Below are 21784 nucleotides of genomic sequence, written 5' to 3'. Positions count from 1 at the left end.
TCATTTCAGAGGTTTGAACATTCAGGGATGTGGTCATAGACTTGTCTCAGGAGAAATGGGGCAGATTGGAACCTGACCAGAAGAATTTATATGGGAATGTAATGATTGGGAACTATGGGAACTGCATCCGAGGTTACATTCGAGGTTTTCCAAATTCAGAACCAGAAGAATTTATATGGGAATGTAATGATTGGGAACTATGGGAACTGCATCCGAGGTTACATCCGAGGTTTTCCAAATTCAGAACCTCAAGCTAGGTATCTTTGCTTTCTCTTTAGTAAAAGCGGGTGGGCTTGCAGTTGCCTGCCTGAATTCTATTCTGGGTTCTTGAGGAAACAAATTAAAATTGGCAGAAGTGGGAAGTGGTTTCTATTCTTCCTTGAAGGTTTTTGTTCTCTTCTAATAGCTTCTCCTTTATATTAAGAAATTGAGTCTGGATCTAGGAAGAACCATAATCTTTTGAAGCATCTATTTTCTCCCCTATTGCAAGCAGGACTATTTTTTAAATCAAATGTGACTTCCTTATTGGAGCAAGGGAAAGAGAATGAGGGAGAAAAAATGTCAAGAGGCCTATGATCAGGTAAGTGTGTGGCAATCGCAGGGAGTGCCATGGTGGGCAGTAGTCCAGCTTACCAAATCCCATGAAGCATTTTCTCAAAAAAAGTTAACTTTCCCTTAAAATTCCTTTCATGCAAAATCATTCTGAACTATGTAACTCATCCTAAAGGTATGCTCATTCATTTGTGGTTAAGATATTTCAGAAAATAGGAACTATTTATTTGAAAGCTATTTATTTGGGAGAAAATGCGTGCAGTGGGTAAGGACAGAGGGAAAAGGGGAGAGAGAATCTAGCAGACGCCTGACGAGGGGCTTAATCCCATGACCTGAGCTGAAGTCAGGATTCCACCACTTAACTGAGCCAACCAGGTGCCCCTGCTATTATTTTTAATTAAATTAAATACAGATAATTTCTAGATTATACAATAAGATGTTAAGATGCCACTGGGGGGAAAATAATTTGTGGGTATTTTCATTGTATGTTTTATTTGTCATAGCAAGAAGGTGTTGGCAAGGCTCATAGTTGCTTTCTTTCACTCAATTTTAGCACAAAAATCTGTTAAATCTTTCCATATTTAACAATCTTTTATAAGCTGTAGTGCTTTCCAGAGGTAGCAGAAAAGGAAAAAGGAAAGTTGCCTGTTTTTCAGGATGAAACTCTGTAACAGTAGCCAGGCATACAAGATATAAAAGCAGACAGTAGGAGAAAAACATGTATGATGTTACACTTTAAGTCACTTGTAGAACATAGTATTATTTCAGTTCCTATTTGAATTGTTGAGACAAGAAACAATGGTACTATATAGTGTGACCATCTCCATACATGTGAAGGGATGTATTGCATCCTCCTTGAACATGTTGAACAATGTAGTATAAGAAGTTTCTATCTCAGACAATTTTCTTACGTTTGCATATTTATTTATTTATTTTTAATTTTTTTAAATTTTTATTTATTTATGATAGAGAGAGAGAGGCAGAGACATAGGCAGAGGGAGAAGCAGGCTCCATGCACTGGGAGCCCAACGTGGGATTCGATCCCGGGTCTCCAGGATCGTGCCCTGGGCCAAAGGCAGGCGCCAAACTGCTGCGCCACCCAGGGATCCCACGTTTGCATATTTAACATTTAGTGCAGGAATGCAACCGTTATTTCAGGTAAGACAGTTACAATATTTTCATTACTCTGCTGCCATTTACTCAATTATCCATATGTTGTTAAAGCATCATACTCCTAATGAATAGGCCTATCCTTTATAGAAGAGCACATAACACATGGTATCTTTTCTGGAGTGTGACTCCTTATATAATTTCCATGTGAAACCTTCCTTAATTGAGTTTCCCTTCAGAATAATTATCTTGCATATACTCAGGCTGAGTGTACAGCTGAATGACTCTCAGTATCTGGCACACTCATAGATGTGACTGTCCTGCAGTTGTGTTTCTCTAGTATGCTTGCAGCAGTTTTTACTGTAAACTTCTTCAAGTGAATGCAATGTTATGAGGTTGGATTTAGCTGCTGCTTAAATTGTCTTCAAAAAGTCTACTTCCAAATAGGATGCAGAATTGTGGCAGCAACCAGAGAAAATACGACGAATTTTTAAAGGTATCGTTGAGGGATCCCTGGGTGGCGCAGTGGTTTGGCGCTTGCCTTTGGCCCAGGGCGCGATCCTGGAGACCCGGGATCGAATCCCACATCAGGCTCCCGGTGCATGGAGCCTGCTTCTCCCTCTGCCTATGTCTCTGCCTCTCTCTCTCTCTCTCTGTGACTATCATAAATAAATAAAAATTAAAAAAAAATAAAGATTTTAAAAAAAAAAAGGTATCGTTGAGTTGTGGAAAGAGTGATGACTAGATGGACCAAAATATGAGAGAGAAATCACAAGTGTTCCTGTGGTCAATTAAAGTTGAAATGGGGATCCCTGGGTGGCGCAGCGGTTTGGCGCCTGCCTTTGGCCCAGGGCGCGATCCTGGCGACCAGGGATCGAGTCCCACGTCGGGCTCCCGGTGCATGGAGCCTGCTTCTCCCTCTGCCTGTGTCTCTGCCTCTCTCTCTCTCTCTCTCCCTGTGACTATCATAAATAAATAAAAATTTAAAAAAAAAATAAATAAAGTTGAAATGGTAGATTAGCAACTTGAGAAGCTTCAAATGCACAGCCAGTTCCCTCCCCTGGGACATGTGCTAGGTTTCAGGGCTGTGTGGGTGGCCAGGGAGCCAGAATAAAAGCTGCTATCTCTTTTTCAAAGATTTTATTTACTTATTCATGAGAGACAGGGAGAGAGGCAGAGACACAGGAGGAGGGAGAAGCAGGCTCCATGCCGGGAGCCCAACCTGGGACTCGATCCCGGGACTCCAGGATCGCACCCTGGGCCAAAGGCAGACGCTTAACCACTAGGCACCCAGGCATCCCCAGAATAAAAGCTTCTAGAAGACTGAAGTATCTGCAGTGTCTGTGGTGTTTAGGAATGAAAAAAACCACCAGAGGAGGTGGCTCCCTAAAATCAATGCCCAGCCTCCTCAAGCCATCTCATCAAAACTTGAAGCTGCACGAGGTAGGAGGTTGGAGGTTAAGGAGACGAGGACATACCAAGTCCTCTAACTTAAAAGCTTTAGGAGAGTTCCAACCCCAAATCCAAAGGCTCAACAAGGGTGAACTGAGGCTTATTGAAGATTGAGTGAAGTGCTGACCCAACTCACTGTTGCTGGACTGAGGTGATTAGCCCCTCAAACTAGAAGAAGAAAGGAGAAATTCTCTGGTAGAAGCCCCTGAAGTTCTTTTAAACATAATGTCTGGCAAAATATTTTTTTTTAAAAATTAGGCGTGTGAAAAACAGGATCATATACAGACATACTTTATTGTGCTTTGCAGATACTGCCCTTTTTTTTTTCAGTTGAAGGTTTTTGACAACCCTGTGCAGAGGAAGTCTATCTTTGCCATTTCCAACAGTATTTGCTCATTTTATATCTCTACCACATTTTAGTAATTCTGATATAATATTAAAGTTTTTCTCCATTGTATTGAATTGCTGCAATCTAATGGTAACATTTTACAGATAAGGAGCTGCTTCTTATGGATGAACAAAGTGGCTCTCTGAGATGGAATCTACTCTTGGTGAAGATGCTGTGAAGGCTGTTGAAATGACAAAGAATGTAGAATATTACATAAACTTGGTAAAGCAGTGGCAGGATTTGAGAGGATTTACTTTAATTTTGAAAGAAATTCTATTGTGGATAAAATGCTACCAAACAGCATCACATGCTATAGAGAAATCGTTTATGAAAGAAAGTAATTAATGGATCAAGCTTCATTATCTTAAGGAATTGCCAAAGCTACCCACCCATCAGTAACGACTGCCCAGACCAGTCAGCAGCCATCAGCAAGGCATTACCCTTCACCAGCAAAAAGATTATAAAAGCCCATGTGATGGTTAGTGGGTTGTTTTTTTTTTTTAGCAAAGTATTTTTTTTAATTAATATATGTCCATGGGGGGATCCCTGGGTGGCGCAGCGGTTTGGCGCCTGCCTTTGGCCCACGGCACGATCCTGGAGACCCGGGATCGAATCCCACATCAGGCTCCCGGTGCATGGAGCCTGCTTCTCCCTCTGCCTATGTCTCTGCCTCTCTCTCTCTCTCTCTCTCTCTCTCTCTCTCTCTCTCTCTCTGTGACTATCATAAATAAATAAAAATTAAAAAAATAAAAAAAAATATATGTCCATGGGGAGGAGAAAGTGTACTGCACATATAATTGACTATAGTATAAGCATAACATTTATATGCATTGGGAAACATTCATTTGACTTGCTTTATTGCAATAAATTGCAACCACTGTGGTGGTCTGGAAACAAACCTTCAATTATCTCCGAGGTGTGCCTGTAATCAATGAGACAAAATTGACAAGAGATGCAGACAGAGGTGACCTAGATATTGGGTGTTTTAGATAAGGATGTTGATGTAATTATGGTTAATATGTTAACATACAGGAGAGGATGGAAGAAAAAGGAAACTAGACAATTTCAGTTAGTAATTAGAATCTATAAAAAATAGTCAAATGGCTGTTCTAGAATTGAAAACACAGTACATGAAATTAAGAGTTTAACACATGGACTTAACAAGTTGAACACAGAACAATAGTAAACTGGAAGGCAAATCAACAAAAGTACTGAGTGGGGAGGTGAGGGAGAGAAGAAAAATATGCAAAGGTCTGAATGAGGACTCTGACTTTTGCTGTTCCATGTATAAAGCTCTTTTGTCCCTCCACTCTTTATCATGGAGGACTACATTCCTTTCCTTCAGATTTCAGCTTAAATGTCATCTCATGGAGTCCTTATCTTGAGAGCCTTATCTAACACAGGTGCTCCTATTCTTATTCTAGCATCTTGTTTTTTACCCCCTTGTATTTTGAATTTAGCCTAGAAGTCGATTTAGATGGTGTAATTTTTTTTTTTTAAGATCTTATTTACTTGAGAGAGGGCAAGAGAGTGTGTGCTAGTGAGCATGAGAAGGGGGGGATGTCCAGGGGAGAGGGAGAAGCAGACTCTTTGCTGAGCAGAGAGCTCGATGTGGGGTTCAACCCGAGAACCCTGAGATCATGACCTGAACCAAAGTGAATGCAGAGATCAATGGAACTAAGATTCAGAAATAAGCCCTCACTTATATGGCCAATTAATCTATGACAAAGGAGGGAATATACATTGGAGAAATGATAGTCTCCTCAATAAATGGTGTTGGGACAACTGGATAGCTACACGGAAAAGAATGAAACTGGGCCACTTTCTTATACTATAGGGAAGAATAAAATAAAAAATGTGAGACCTGAAATCTTAAAACTTCTAAAAGGAAACATAGGCAGAAATCTCTTGGCCGTTGGCCTTGACAACATTTTTCTAGATTTGTCCTTTCAGGAAGGGGAAACAAAAGCAAAAATAGATTTTTGGGACTGCATCAAAATAAAAAGCTCTTAAACAGCAAAGAAAACCAACAAAATGAAAAGGCAACCTACTGAAGGAGAGAAGATAGGTGCATTTGGTATGTCCAAAAAGTGGTTAATATCCACGATACATAAAGAACTTACTCAACTAGGAGGAGCTGGGTGGCTCAGTCATTTGTGTGTGCCTTCAGCTTGGGTCATGATCTCAGGGTCCTGGGATCAAACCCTGCATTGGTATCCCTGCTCAGCATGGAGTCTGCTTCTCCCTCTGCTTCTGCCTGCCTGTGTTCCTTTTGGTGTTCTCCCTGTATCTCTGCCAAGTAAATAAAATCTTTTTTAAAAAGTAAAAAAGAATTATTTATTCATGAGAGGCACAGAAGGAGAGAGGCAGAGACTTAGGCAGAGGGAGAAGCAGGCTCCATGCAGGGAGCTCAATGTGGAACTCGATCCCAGAACTCCAGGATCATCCCCTGAGCACCCTGAACTGAAGTCAGTCACTCAACCACTGAGCCACCCAGGCATCCCAATAAAATCTTTTTTAAAAAGAGAACTTGGGGATCCCTGGGTGGCTCAGTGGTTTAGCGCCTGCCTTTGGCCCAGGGTGCGATCCTGGAGTCCCGGGATCGAGTCCCAGGTTGGGCTCCCTCTGGGCTCCTAGGTGGCTTGGGTGGGCATCGGACTCTTGATTTCAGCTCAGGTCATGATCTTAGGGTCGTGGGATTCAACCCAGTGTTGGGCTCCATGCTTAGTGGGGAGTTTGCTTCTCTCTCTCCCTCTGTCCTTCTCGTGCTCAAGCTTTCTCTTTCTCAAAATCTTAAAAAATGATTCCTTCCCCCACCTCATAATGTGGGTCAGCATTCTGTCTTTCTCAAAACAAAAAACAATAGGGCGCCTGGGTGGCTAGTTCATTAAACCTTTGGCTTGGGTCATAATCCCAGGGTCCCAGAATCAAGCCCTGTGTCAGTCTCCTTCCCTGCTTGGTGGGAGGTCTGCATCTCTCTCTCCCTCTGCCTCTCCTCCTGCTTGTGTTCTCTGCAAATAAAGTCTTAAAAAACCAAAACAACAGAAATACCAAATGATCCAGTAATTCTACTGGGTATCTACCCAAAGAACAAAAACACAAATTTGAAGATATACATGCACTCCCATGTTTAGCATTTGTAACAATAGCCAAAATATGGAAGCAGCCCAAGTGTCCATGGACTGATGACTGGAAAAAGATGTGATATATACACAGAATGGAATATTACTCAGCCATAAAAAATGAGATCTTGCCATTTGAAACAACATGGAAATGCCTAGAAGTTATGCTACATGAAATAAGTCAGAGAAAGACAAATATATGGAATCTAAAAAAAGCAAAAGAAACAATCATAAATACAGAGAACAAATACAAGAACAGAATCATAAATACCATTGCTGGAAGGAAGTAGAGTGGAGGACATTGGCAAAATAGGTGAAGGGGATTAAGAGGTGCAAACTTCCAATTGTAAAGTAAGTCACGGATAAAACGTACATTGTTAGGGAATACAATCAATAATACTACAATAATGGGACGCAGTTGATTGCCTTCGGCTCAGGGTGTGATCCCAAGATCTGGCATCAAGTCCCACTTTGGGCTCCTGCTTCTCCCTCTGCCTGTGTCTCTGCCTCTTTCTTTGTGCATCTCTCATGAATAAAATCTTAAAAAAAAATAATACCATAATAATGTCTGGTGACAGATGTGATTATACTTATTGTGGTAAGCATAGCATAATGTATAGAATGGCAGAATCGCTGTGCTATATACCTGAAACTAACAGAACATTGTATGTCGACTATACTTCAATAAAAGTTGTAATTCATAAGTAACTATGGATAATATATTGGTGTCTATCTTCCCAGGATATTTTCTTTTTTATTTATTTAATTTAATTTATTTTTTTATTGGAGTTCAATTTGCCAACATATAGCATAACACCCAGTGCTAATCCGGCCAAGTCCAATCCCCTCTCAGTGCCCATCACTCAGTCATCCCAACCCCCCACCCACCTCCCCTACCACTACGGCTTGTTCATTTCCCAGTTAGGTGTCTCTCATGTTTTGTCACCCTCACTGATATTTTTGCTCATTTTCTCTCCTTTCCCTTTATTCTGTTTCACTAATTTTTATATTCCCCAAATGAATGAGACCATATGTTTGTCCTTTTCCGATTGACTTATTTCACTCAACATAATACCCTCCAGGTCCATCCACGTTGAAGCAAGTGGTGGGTATTTGTCGTTTCTAATGGCTGAGGAATATTCCATTGTATACAGAGACCACATCTTCTTTATCCATCATCTTTCGATGGACACCGAGGCTCCTCCCACAGTTTGGCTATTGTGGACATTGATGCTAGAAACATCGGGGTGCGGTGCGCAGGCGAGGCGAGGGCCGAAGCAGAGCCGGGGCCGCCACCCCCACCCCCACCCCCCCACCCCGCCGCCGCCGCCGCCGCCAGGGGAGTGCAGGTGGAGCCCATCTACCCCGGAGACGGACGCACCTTCCCGAAGCGCGGTCAGACCTGCGTGGTGCACTACACGGGGATGCTTGAAGATGGAAAGAAATTTGATTCCTCCCGGGACAGAAACAAGCCCTTTAAGTTTCTGCTAGGCAAGCAGGAGGTGATCCGCGGCTGGGAAGAAGGGGTTGCCCGGATGAGTGTGGGTCAGAGCCAAACTCTCCCCAGGCTACGCCTATGGTGCTACTGGGCACCCAGGCATCATCCCACCAAATGCCACTCTCGTCTCTGACGTGGAGCTTCTGAAACTGGAATGACAGCAGTGGCTTCCTCCCTGAGCTCCCCATTCTTGGATGCGCCATGGAGGGATGTGGCGCCTCCAGACGCGCACACGCGAGTCCGTATGGAGCTTTTCCTGATGTTCTACTGCACTCTGTATAAACATCGCCCCGACTGAATGTGTTCTGTCACCCAGCTTTGCTCTTTCCCTTTCTCCTCGTGTGTGTGTTGACCTAAACTATATGCCATAAACCTCAAGTTACTCATTTGATTTCGTTTTCATTTTGGGGTGAAGGTTCAGTTTCAGTCTTTTGGATCTAGGTTTCCGCTTAAGTATTAGTCAAGTATTAACAGCACAAGTCATGGGTTAACTTTAGAATAGGAATTGATGTTGGGGTGGGGATTACAAGAATCTTTATTTTATTTTATTTTATTTTTGGATGAAATTTTTATCTATTATATATTAAACATTCTTGCTGCTGCGCTGCAAAGCCATAGCAGATTTGAGGCACTGTTGAGGGCGGAAGTAACTCTCCCAGTTGAGAGATGTCCTTGGGTTGAATTAAAGCCCTACCTGAAACTGAAGTGGGGAGGGGGAGAGCCTCTGCCTCCCCTACCCCCCCCCCCCCCAATAATAAACCCTCTGCCTTTTGGAAGCAGATTGTTCTCACTGCGATATTGGACACTACAGCTATCTGTCCCCAGGCCAGCAGGGACCTCTGAAGCCTTCTTCATGGCCTGGCTCTTTGTTTTGTTTTGTTTTGTTTTGTTTTGTTTTGTTTTGTTTTGTTTTGTTTTCCATCCTGTGGTTTTTCTAACAGATATTCAGGACTTTTGTAATCTCATAGCTATTTGAGCTCCACTTTCCAAATTTTAAGAACTTTAGTTGAAAGTTTAAATTGAAGGTGCTGTTTGTAGACACATAACACCCGATGAAAGCCCAGCCATCATGACAAACCCTTGAGTGTTGTCTTGAGAAAATGATGCTGGTCATCACAGCTTCAGCATCTCCTGGTTTCTGATGTTCGGCTCCCCCGGCTGATCTCAGAGTTTCCTGGCTTTTCCTCCTCCCCCTCTCACCCCTTTGCTGTCCTGTGTAGTGATTTGGTGAGAGAAATTATTGCTGCCTACCCCCCCACCCCCACCTGCCTGCACTACTTATGAGTTTCAAGTTTTATTATTGCAATAAAAGTGCTTTATGCTGGCTTTTCTCAAAAAGATAACAAATTAAAAAAAATAAACATCGGGGTGCAGGTGTCCTGGCGTTTCACTGCATCTGTATCTTTGGGGTAAATCTCCAGCAATGCAATTGCTGGGTCGTAGGGCAGATCTATATTTAACTCTTTGAGGAACCCCCACACAGTTTTCCAGAGTGGCTGCACCAGTTCACATTCCTACCAACAGTGCAAGAGGGTTCCCCTTTCTCCACATCCTCTCCAACATTTGTTTCCTGTCTTGTTAATGTTCCCCATTCTCACTGGTGTGAGGTGGTATCTCGTTGTGGTTTTGATCTGTATTTCTCTGATGACCAGTGATGCGGAGCATTTTCTCATGTGTTTGTTGGCATCTATGTCTTCCTCTGTGAAATTTCTGTTCATGTCTTTTGCCCATTTCATGATTGGATTTTTTGTTTCTTTGCTGTTGAGTTGAATAAGTTCTTTATAGATCTTGGAAACTAGCCCTTTATCTGATACGTCATTTACAAATATCTTCTCCCATTCTGTAGGTTGTCTTTGAGTTTTGTTGACTGTTTCTTTTGCTGTGCAGAAGCTTCTTACCTTGATGAAGTCCCAATAATTCATTTTTGCTTTCGTTTCTTTTGCCTTCATGGATGTATCTTGCAAGAAGTTGCTGTGACCAAGTTCAAAAAGGGTGTTGCCTGTGTTCTCCTCTAGGATTTTGATGGAATCTTGTCTCACATTTAGATCTTTCATCCATTTTGAGTTTATCTTTGTGTCTGGTGCAAGAGAGTGGTCTAGTTTCATTCTTCTGCATGTGGATGTCCAATTTTCCCAGTATCATTTATTGAAGAGACTGTCTTTCTTCCAGTGGATAATCTTTCCTGCTTTGTCGAATATTAGTTGACCATAAAGCTGAGGGTCCACTTCTGGATTCTCTATTCTGTTCCATTGATCTATGTGTCTGTTTTTATGCCAGTACCACACTGTCTTGATGACCACAGCTTTGTAGTACAACCTGAAATCTGGCATTGTGATGCCCCCAGCTATGGTTTTCTTTTTAAATATTCCCCTGGCTATTCGGGGTCTCTTCTGCTTCCACACAAATCTTAAGATGATTTGTTCCAACTCTCTGAAGAAAGTCCATGGTATTTTGATAGGGATTGCAGTAAATGTGTAAATTACCCTGGGTAACATTGACATTTTCACAATATTAATTCTTCCAATCCATGAGCATGGAATATTTTTCCTTCTCTTTGTGTCTTCCTCAATTTCTTTCAGAAGTGTTCTGTAGTTTTTAGAGTATAGATACTTTACCTCTTTGGTTAGGTTTATTCCTAGTTATCTTATGCTTTTGGGTGCAATTGTAAATGGGATTGAGTCCTTAATTTCTCTTTCTTCAGTCTCATCGTTAATGTATAGAAATGCCACTGATTTCTGGGCGTTGATTTTGTATCCTTCCAGGAAAATTTCAACGCATACACATACATACATATTTGTAATATTTTAATAAAAACATGGTCATATTCTGATATTTGTAATTGTATTTGAAAATCCCAATATATGGGCAGCCCAGGTGGCTCAGCACCTTCCGCCCAGGGCGTGATCCTGGAGACCCGGGATGGAGTCCTACATCAGGCTCCCTGAATGGAGCCTGCTTCTCCCTCTGCCTGTGTCTCTGCCTCTCTCTCTATGTGTGTGTGTCTCTCATGAATAAATAAATAAAATCTTAAAAAAAATCACAATATATTAAATACACCCCCACATCAATAAATCTGAAACTACATTTTATATAGTATAGTGACTGCATTATATTCTAATTTATGGACATAAATAGTTTTTAAAGACCAACTGGATGTTGTTGGAAATTTAGGAATTTAGCAGTTTTTCACTGAAGCTTGAAACTGTGAGATGACTATACAAACTTCAATGAAGAGTTCTATCATAAAAGTTCAGAAAAAAATTGCTAGATTAAGGGCTATGAATATTCTCATTTTGCTTACCTGTCCCACAGAAAATCTGTATTAATTTGTGCTTCCATCAGTAACCTCAAGAAGAATGCTGCACCCTCACCAATGCTGGGGCATTTCACTCCTTTTGATACACAATGCAGTGGCACATAAACACTGACTGCAAAAAAAGCATGATTCAAGTCAGAGAAAAGCAGGTATGAAGCCGTTGCACTAAAATCTGTGAGATATGCTAGGTAAGTCTGTGCCTGAGTCTGCAGCTGCTGCTGTGCCAAGATTTCTGTGGGCCAGTCAATACACAGATCCCTGAGGACTACGTAATGTATCTCCTTATGCAAGAAACACATGATTTTGGGATCATTTTCTACTTGCTCCCTGCTATGGCTGTGCCCTCCAGGACTGCTAAGAGCTACAAAGAAAAGGAATAATTAGTTCCAGAGTGTGTCTGCAGGCTCTCCCTTCCAAGGTATATGTGAATCCTTTTAGACCGAAGTATCCACCATCTTTTTAGAATGTGCTGAGATTTAATTTATCCTCCCTTTAGATTTTGTTTTCACTGGTCACAGCCCAAAGCCTCAGCCCACCCCCAGTTCTGATCTTATTTTCTCTATCAGTACTATCACAATGCTCCTCGGTTCCTCACATGCCAGCCACAAACGCCCAATTCCTGCACTTCTGGGAATTGTTTCTATGGTGCCCTCTTAGAGTCCTCTGAATGATAAAGAAGCTCCTTTATGTCCTCAACTGCTTCCTTAAACATTCCCTTCACTTCATTGCATTCATGCAAACTTGCCCAGTCCCTGGAAAAAACCTACTTGACAACAGTCACATCAATTGTAGTCTGTTTTGGGAAGTCTGGGTGGCTCAGTGGTTGAGCACCTGCCTTCCGCCCAGGGTGTGATCCTGGAATCCCAGGAGTCCCACACTTGGCTCCCGGCATGGAGCCTGCTTCTCTATGTCTCTGCCTCTCTCACTGTCTCTCCTGAATAAATAAATAAAAGCTTTAAAAAAAAGTCTGTTTGTTGCCATGCCCTCCATATCTATCAGTTGGGAAGTAGGATCAGTATCCTTCTTGCTCCCCAGTATTGCTTCTAACAACTGCAGCCTTTGAGGCTCATGCCAGGTAATTGTATCACTTTGTCTCTCGTCTTTGTTACTATCTTCTATTCATTTAAACTTTGTTGTGTTTCCCACTGAAGCCCTGAAGTTAACATGGGCACTTCCACAGGCATAGAGATCTTCACCCAAACATCTGGCCAGTCTTTCAACCATCTTACTCTCAGCATACAACCTCACAGTGTAACTTATATCTCTATTTTATTGGCAGGAACAGAGAATACCTATTTTTGGCCATGGCGGTTGGGATAAGGAGCTTTGTAACTGGACGCATTACTATTTTTTAAAGATTTATTTTTATTTATGATAGACATAGAGAGAGAGAGGCAGAGACACAGGCAGAGGGAGAAGCAGGCTCCATGCACAGGGAGCCTGATGTGGGATTCGATCCCGGGTCTCCAGGATCACGCCCTGGGCCAAAGGCAGGCGCCAAACCGCTGTGCCACCCAGGGATCCCTGCAATTGGTATTTTGATAACGATTACATTCAATGTATAGATTGCTTTGGGTAGTATAGACAGTTTAACAATATTTGTTCTTCCAATTCACAAGAATGTCTTTGAGTCATCTTCAGTATCTGTCATCAGTGTTTTATAGTTTTGAGTACAGGCCTTTCACCTCTTTGATTAGGTTTATACCCAGGTATCTTATTGTTGGTGCAATTGCATATGGGACTGATTCCTTAATTTCTCTTTTGTTGCTTCATTACTGGTGTATAGAAATGCAACAGATTTCTGTACATTGATTTTGTATCTTGAGACTTTACTGAATTCCTTCATCACTTTTAGCATTTTTTTGGGGGGTGGTCTCTTGTATTTTCTACATAGAATATCATGTCTTCTGCAAAGAGTGATAATTCGGGTGCCTTTCAACTTTTATTTTTTATTTTTTATTTTTTTAAATTTTTTTTAATTTTTATTTATTTATGATAGTCACAGAGAGATAGAGAGAGAGGCAGAGACACAGGCAGAGGGAGAAGCAGGCTCCATGCACCGGGAACCCGACGTGGGATTCGATCCCGGGTCTCCAGGATCGCGCCCTGGGCCAAAGGCAGGCGCCAAACCGCTGCGCCACCCAGGGATCCCAACTTTTATTTTTTTTAAGTAAGTTCTATGCCCCACATGGAGCTTGAACTCATGACCCTGAGATAAAGAATTGCAAACTTTAATTGAATGAGTCAGCCAGGCACCCCCGGATGTCTTTTATTTCTTTTTATTGTCTGATTGCCATGGCTAGGACTTCCAGTACTATGTTAAATAACCGCAGTAAGAGTAGACATCCCTGTCTTGTTCCTGACCATAGAAGGAAAGCTCTGGTTTTCCCCAATGAGAATGATATTAGCTATGGGGTTTTAATATATAGCCTTTACTATGTTGATGTTATGTTCCCTCTAAACCTACTTTGTTGAGGTGTTTTGTTTTGTTTTTTATTTTTTATTTTTTTTAATTTTTTTTCTTAATTTTTATTTATTTATGATAGTCACAGAGAGAGAGAGAGAGGCAGAGACATAGGCAGAGGGAGAAGAAGGCTCCATGCACCGGGAGCCTGACATGGGATTCGATCCCGGGTCTCCAGGATTGCGCCCTGGGCCAAAGGCAGGCGCCAAACCGCTGCGCCACCCAGGGATCCCTGTTTTGTTTTTTAAATCATGAATGGATGCTGTACTTTGTCAAATGCTTTTCCTACACCTATAGAAATGATCATATGGTTCTTATTCTTTCTTTTATTAATGTATATCACGTTGGTTGATTTGAGAATATTGAACCATCCTTGCAGCCCAGGAAAATTCCATCTTGATTGTAATGAATGGTTTTTAAAAATGTATTGTTGGGTTTGGCCTGCTAGTATTTTATTGAAAATTTCTACCTCAGGGATATTGGCCTGTAGGGTTTTGTTTTGTTTTGTTTTTTGTTTTGGAGTCTTTAACTGGTTTTGGTATCAGGGTCATGCTGGGCTCATAGAATGAATCTGGACATTTTCCTTCCTTCAGAAATTATGTCTTAAAAAGCCAAACAACACTTTATAGTTTAGCTACTCCGAGGACAGCTAAATTAACTCAGACATAAGAAACAGGTAGTTAAAACCAGCACACCTACTCCTCCTTTTTTTTGCTAGTGGAACTATCTTCTTATGGATAACCTTAATACTTTCATCCTGTGTTCCAGACACTTCCAGCCCCTCTTAGGAACCTCGTGTTATTGACTCTCTTCTTATACCAGCATATTTAAGCTCTCCATAGTGGATGCATTACACTAGGATTTACACATGTTCTAGTTTCTCATGTAAGAGATTTATCCATTTATTTGAGAGAGGTAGAGCACACATGTGAGCAGGGGGAAGAGGCAGAGGGAGTGAGTCCCAAGCAGACTCCATGCTAAGAGCAGAACCCGACCCAGGGTCCAATCTCATGACCCAGAGATCATGACTTGAGCTGAAACCAAGAGTTAGTCAACCAAGTGAGCCACCCAGGTACCCCTAGTTTCTCATTGTTTTAAAAATCTTTTGCCTTGACCAAATCTCTGTTGCACTACCCTCTTTTTCATTTTAACTTGTCTATATTCAGCCTTACTTGTCCTTTATTGATTACTAAATGTATCCCAACCTACCATCATCCTCAACACATTATTTCCAACTAAGGTCAACAATATTCCTCATGTTGCTCTTTGATATGTTCACTTTTTAAGACTTCATCTAATTTGACCTCTAAGTAGTATTTAAAAGAACTGACTTTACCTTCCTTCTTGAGAATAGTTTGTCTTGATTTGGCAAAGCTCTGCCTTTTTTGTTCTCTTATCTACCAAGATTCCTTTTCTCAGCCTGTCTTTAAATAGACCAAGTCTCATAGTCAGTGGTAGACATTGTCTTTTCCTACCACCTGTTTTCCCTGTGCAATCGTAGTCACCTACACAAGACCTACTATAGTCTATCTACTGATGTTGCTAAAGTTTTATGTCCATCCTGGACACCTCCTGGGGTCCAGAACTGCAGCATATCAGCCAGTTCATCTGGATCTTTTACAACTCTATAAAGTTATCATGACCGGGATCCCTGGGTGGCGCAGCGGTTTGGCGCCTGCCTTTAGCCCAGGGCGCGATCCTGGAGACCCTGGATCGAATCCCACGTCGGGCTCCCGGTGCGTGGAGCCTGCTTCTCCCTCTGCCTGTGTCTCTGCCTCTCTCTCTCTGTGACTATCATAAATAAATAAAAAATAAAAAAAAATAAAAAAAAATAAAGTTATCATGACCAAAACTGCAGCTACTGCCTCTTTGTCCCATCACAGGCTCCTCTACGTTTTGCTTCTCAATAAATTCAGAGTTAAGCTGGTCAGTAATTGCAAGACCAAGTAGCAAAATCTCAAGGGCTTCTTTAAGCAACTAAAACTGGTAGCTTTCCCTCTTTCTGAAAACTCTCTGGATTTCTAATACTGAAATACTGTGATTTCCCTGCTTCTCTAATCACTTGGTTTTGAATACGGGCCCATCATTATCTCTAGCCTGAGCATAAAAGTTGTGTCAGCATTCTTCTTACATTCCTCCCTTTTCTATGTTCATTTCCAAATACATGCATCCAACTTAAAATACTTAACTCTACCTCTGTGGTCTTTTTCTTTTTAAAAACCAAAATTACTATGTTAACTATAAGCATGTGCTTTTAAAACCAATAAGCTTACTTTTATCATATAGAAGTAACCAGATACAAGTAGTATAGTGCTGGTATAGCTATTTAGAGGTCTCTGAGGAACCAGGATCTCCTTCTATACCATCCTTCGGCCATGGTTGTCGTTCTCACGGTCAAAAACAGCTCCTTCAGCTCTAAGAGGAAAGAGTGTGGGAAGGCAGAAAGGTGAAGTGTAAAAGGCAAAGAGAAAAATCCAGTTAGGCCTGTTTCCAGTGATACTACCTTTGATTAATCAGGAATGAGGAATATGGCTATACTTGACTGCAAGAAGACTGAATGGAGTTTTGTAACTGGACATATTGCTATTGTGATCTGAAATAGGATTCTCAGGCAGCCCAGGTGGCTTAGCAGTTTAGCGCTGCCTTCAGCCCAGGGTGTGATCCTGGAGACCCGGGATTGAGTCCTGCATCAGGCTTGCTGCATGGAGCCTGTTTCTCCTCTGCCTGTGTCTCTCCACTCTCTCTGTCTCTCTCATGAATAAATACATAAAATCTTAAAAAAAAAATAAAATAAAAAATAAAATAGGATTGTCAGTAGGGAAGGATGAGCTGGATGTGTGACCGCCTACTAACAGTATCTTCCACAAGAGGCTAGAAAGCAACTCCTAAAAAATACTAGTAAAGTAACATATACTGTAGATATTCTAATTTTTTTTAAAATTTATGATAGTCACACAGCGAGAGAGAGAGAGGCAGAGACACAGGCAGAGGGAGAAGCAGGCTCCATGCACCGGGAGCCCGACGTGGGACTCGATCCCAGGTCTCCAGGATCGCGCCCTGAGCCAAAGGCAGGCGCTAAACTGCTGCGCCACCCAGGGATCCCTACTGTAGATATTCTAAACATAATGCAATTAACTTAGAAATCAATAATAGGAGGGGTGTCTGGGTGGCTCAGGGTGTTGGACATCTGACTCTCGATTTTGGGTTAGGTTGTGATCTTGGGGTTGACCCCATATTGTGCTCCACACTCAGCAGGGAGTCTGCTTGGGATTCTCTCTCCCTCTTCCCAGTCTCTACCTCTTCCCCTTCCCCCCTCTCTCAAATGAATAAATCTTTTTAACTTACTTTTATTTTATTTCTCACCCGCTGAGCTATCCAGGTGTCCCTAAATAAATCTTTTTTTAAAATAAATCTCTTTTTAAATAAATTTATAATAAGAAAATAGCTGCAAACTTTAACTCATTTTAAAAGCATATAATTCTATGCAGCTCCCAGAGCAACGATTTGGGCAGCAACCAAAATAGTGCAGATGAGAACAAAAGGCAAAAGAAATGTAGTTTAAATTAAATCTTACAGCTTGCAACCCACTGATAGATACCTGAAATATGCAGAGCATGACATTCTGCAAGGAGTTCATGGCTGCCTTAATTCCTTCATGTTTATATTTCATTAAAGACTCAAAGTAACCTTATCTTGAAAACAGCCAAATCTTCAAGGTCCTATAAGACCCTGCATGCTTGCAGAAATTCCTTAGAAATCTACATTATGTCTACCACCTCTCCTTCCACAAAATTTAAAATATGTAATCAGTCACCCCTCCCACTTGTAGGTGCAGCTCTTTCTGCCCCCAGGTCCTGTCCCTGTACTATAATAAAATCACTTTTTGCATCAAAAAACCCCCCATGGGATCCCTGGTTGGCTCAGCGGTTTGGCGCCTGCCTTTGGCCCAGGGCGTGATCCTGGAGTCCCGGGATCGAGTCCCACGTCGGGCTCCCGGGATGGAGCCCACTTCTCCCTCCTCCTCTGTCTCTGCCTCTCTCTCAATCTCTGCGTCTATCATGAATAAATAAATAAATAAATCTTTTAAAAAAAACCAAACATATAATTCTAAAGAGCTATAGACTCATTAAGTCATAATAAATTTGATACAACATTTAGTATTAAAATAAACACAGACCAAAATATATTATATAGCTAAAGAAGTGATTAGAGAACTATAGTCTTAAAATGGTTATTTTGGACAATAAAACCTGAAATAATGAGTTGGAGTCCAGCTTAAGACAATTAGTAAAGCAATTCCATACTCATTCATAGAGTTACTCTTCCAGTATGAATTCTCTTGTTTATAAGTGAAAGTCTCTGACTGAAGACTTTCCCACATTTTCTCCAGTGTGAGTTCTCACGTGTCTCCTAAGAGAAGAGGAAACATTGATGGTTTTCCTACATTCATTACATTGATTGGGTTTCTCTCCATTATGTATTCTCACTTTCTAAGATATGAGAGAACACTAAAAACTTTCCCATAGCCATTGCATTTGTAGAGATTCTCTCGAGTGTGTATTTTCTTGTGAACTTTAAGGTGCAAGCTTGTAGTAAAGGCTTTTCCACAATCATCACAGTCATAGAGATGCTCTCCAGTATGTATTCTCTTGTGCAATATAAGATAAGAACTTGTGTCAAAGGATTTTCCACAATGATTATACTCATAAGGTTTTTCTCCAGTGTGAGTTCTCACATGAATCCTTAGAGCTGTTTTTTGACGGAAAGCACTTCCACACTGATTACATTTATAGGGTTTCTCACCAGTGTGAGTTCTTACGTGTCTCCTTTGGGTTGAAGAATCATTGAAGACTTTTCCATATTCTTTACATTCATATTGTTTTTTTTTGCCCATGTGACATTTCTTATGCAAAGTAAGATTACAAAGTCTTTTGAAGGCTTTCCCACATTGATTACATTCATGACATTTCTCTCCATTAGGAATTTGCTCCTGTTGCCTATGGAATGGATGACAAAAAGTCAGGCATTTATTACATTCATAGGGATCCTCCACCATATGAAAATTGTTTTATATAGGAAGCATATCAGTATGTTTGACGTGTACACCATGTTTGAAGCATGCATGCTCTTTTTGTGCTGTTTGAGTTTTTTCAAGATGCCACAGAGCTTTATCATATTTATGACTTTCATAGAGAAACTTACACAGTTTCTCTAGTAATTGTTTACAACTGAATTATGTTCCAAACTCTCAATATCTAAGTAACATTTATGGCAATGTTTACTGGTGGAAACTCTCTTTGAAAAAGCAAGTTTTGACCCAAGTTAAAAATTTTCCTGTAATTGAAATGCAAATCAAAACCACAATGAGATACCACCTCACACCAGTGAGAATGGGGAAAATTAACAAGGCAGGAAATCACAAATGTTGGAGAGGATGTGGAGAAAAAGGAACCCTCTTACACTGTTGGTGGGAATGTGAAATGGTGCAGCCACTCTGGAAAACTGTGTGGAGGTTCCTCAAAGTGTTAAAAATAGACCTGCCCTACGACCCAGCAATTGCACTGTTGGGGATTTACCCCAAAGATGCAGATGCAATGAAACGCCGGTACACCTGCACCCGATGTTTATAGCAGCAATGTCCACAATAGCGAAAATGTGGAAGGAGCCTTGGTGTCCAACGAAAGATCAATGGATAAAGAAGATGTGGTTTATGTATACAATGGAATATTCCTCAGCCATTAGAAATGACAAATACCCACCATTTGCTTCAACGTGGATGGAACTGGAGGGTATTATGCTGAGTGAAACAAGTCAATCGGAGAAGGACAAACATTATATGTTCTCATTCATTTGGGGAATATAAATAATAGTGAAAGGGAATAGAAGGGAAGGGAGAAGAAATGTGTGGGAAATATCAGAAAGGGAGGCAGAACATAAAGACTCCTAACTCTGGGAAACGAACTAGGGGTGGTGGAAGGGGAGGAGGGCGGGGGGTGGGGGTGAATGGGTGACGGGCACTGAGGGGGGCACTTGACGGGATGAGCACTGGGTGTTATTCTGTATGTCGGCAAATTGAACACCAATAAAAAATAAATTTATTATAAAAAATTAAAAAAATGCTAAAGAACTCTAAAAATAAAAATAAAATGCTAAAGAACTCTTAAAAAAAATAATTTTCCTGTATTTGATGATGGTCATAGAATCTTTCCTGAGATGCTGTTTTCTTTTGGGCCATTTGCTTCAAGTTTCTCTCTAGGATCTTTTGCTATTCCTGACCTTTACTTAATGTGGAGGACCAATCATGCATTATGAATCTTATCATTTTCACTCCATTGTATAATTTTTCCCTAAAATATTCTGCTTAGAAGTTGATTCTTTGGGATCCCTGGGTGGTTTAGTGGTTTAGCGCCTGCCTTCGGCTCAGGACATGATCCTGGGGTCCTGGAATCAAGTCCTGCATCTGGTTCCCTCCATGGAGCCTACTTCTCCTTCTGCCTGTGTCTCTGCCTCTCTCTCTCTCTGTTTCTCATGAATAAGTAATAATAATAAAAAAGAAATCTATTCTTTCGTTTTAAGTTGAATCTCCCAGTCTGGATAGGTGCCTTGGAGAACTCTCCTTTTCATAGTTCTTACCTCTTCTTGACCCAATAGGGAGATCACAATAGTCTTCCATAACTGGTGTTCCACGGAGGTGAGATTTATATAGTTTTCCAACACCACATCTCTGTAAATTCTTCTCTGACTAGAATCAAGCATCATCCACTCCTCATGGGTGAACTCCACAGCCACATCTGTAAAGGTCACTGGTCCCTGTAACCGGATTGCTGGAAATCCAGCCACCATCCTCTCTTCCTTAGTATTTATCATGTAGGAACAGGGAGGGTCTTGTGTTAGCAGAGACCATATGAGACATAGGTCAATGGCTGCCATCTTGAAAGTCTGAAAGTGATATCTGCCTGCATAGTAGGGTAGAAAGTTCAGGATATTTCTTTTTCCTGTTTCTCTGATCCACTCAGGGCATGAATGTATTTCACTGGGTGTCCTCCCTGTAGCCAAAGAGGCAGGTTCAGGTAAAAGATGAAAGGTGGAAACAGGCCCTATTGTTGGCCAGGTAAAAAGAAAAATCATAGACCCTCCCCACTACTCCCAGCAAAGTTTGGCCAGCTTAAAATCTTTACTGGGATTTGTAGTCACATGCAATATAGTCATCCTTGGCCCTCTTCTAGAACTGTCATCAGGTTATAGTCCTGCAGACTACTGTTCAGATTGTGTGAAAGGAGCATGCATTATTAAAAGAAAAAAAGATTAAAGCTAAAGAGAATCAGTTCAAAGAGGCAGGTTGTTTAAACTTTGTGCATACTTTGCTACCTTTTTAGTTAACTTTTGGAATGGAAAAAACAATTTTCCCATGAAACACAATTACTTTACATATGCTTACTTTCCTATATATAACTTGATGTTTCTCAGAATAACCTCATACATGATTAACAGCACTGTTGATTTAGCTGCTACTCAGGAATTTTATTGGAGGTGTTAAGGTGTTAAGGAGAGAATGTGACTTTGAAACAAATGTTCATTTGATTACCTTCAACTCAATCTCTCTTCCCAGAGCCCATATTTGGTATTGAGTGAGATCAACAAAGAAGCATGATCCATGACCCAAACTTCGAGAGTGAGGTCTTAATAAGATGGTACAATACTTTCCTAAGCTAGGTGATTTTTTTATGCTGATTTTTTTTACAGGTGTTACTCTTTGAAGATTAGATGATAACCTTTGAATGAGAACCCTCTATCTTAAAAGTAGAGTTCAGTTTTAATGGACAAAAATCACAGAATTGGCATTTAATTGAGACAAATATCTTTGATAGGTAGATTCTATGTC

At 41.0% G+C, this 21784-nt stretch overlaps 1 protein-coding gene and 1 pseudogene across 1 annotated transcript; one reads left to right on the top strand and one right to left on the bottom strand.

Annotated features, from left to right (window-relative positions):
* Positions 1-7937: 7937 nt before the first annotated feature.
* Positions 7938-8373, top strand: LOC140594116 (peptidyl-prolyl cis-trans isomerase FKBP1A pseudogene; annotated as a pseudogene).
* A 9730-nt stretch (positions 8374-18103) lies between these two features.
* On the bottom strand, positions 18104-21107 carry ZNF891 (zinc finger protein 891). Its single transcript, XM_072722514.1, is given in 6 exon segments — positions 18104-18284; positions 18287-18391; positions 18394-19098; positions 19101-19246; positions 20091-20250; positions 20442-21107. Coding segments are annotated over 6 exon segments (1779 nt in total). The 5' UTR covers positions 21031-21107; the 3' UTR covers positions 18104-18210.
* Positions 21108-21784: the final 677 nt, after the last annotated feature.

The sequence above is a fragment of the Vulpes vulpes genome, chromosome 10, assembly GCF_048418805.1.
Source record: "Vulpes vulpes isolate BD-2025 chromosome 10, VulVul3, whole genome shotgun sequence".
In the NCBI taxonomy this organism is placed as follows: domain Eukaryota; kingdom Metazoa; phylum Chordata; class Mammalia; order Carnivora; family Canidae; genus Vulpes; species Vulpes vulpes.
This window is presented reverse-complemented; position numbering and strand designations above follow the sequence as displayed.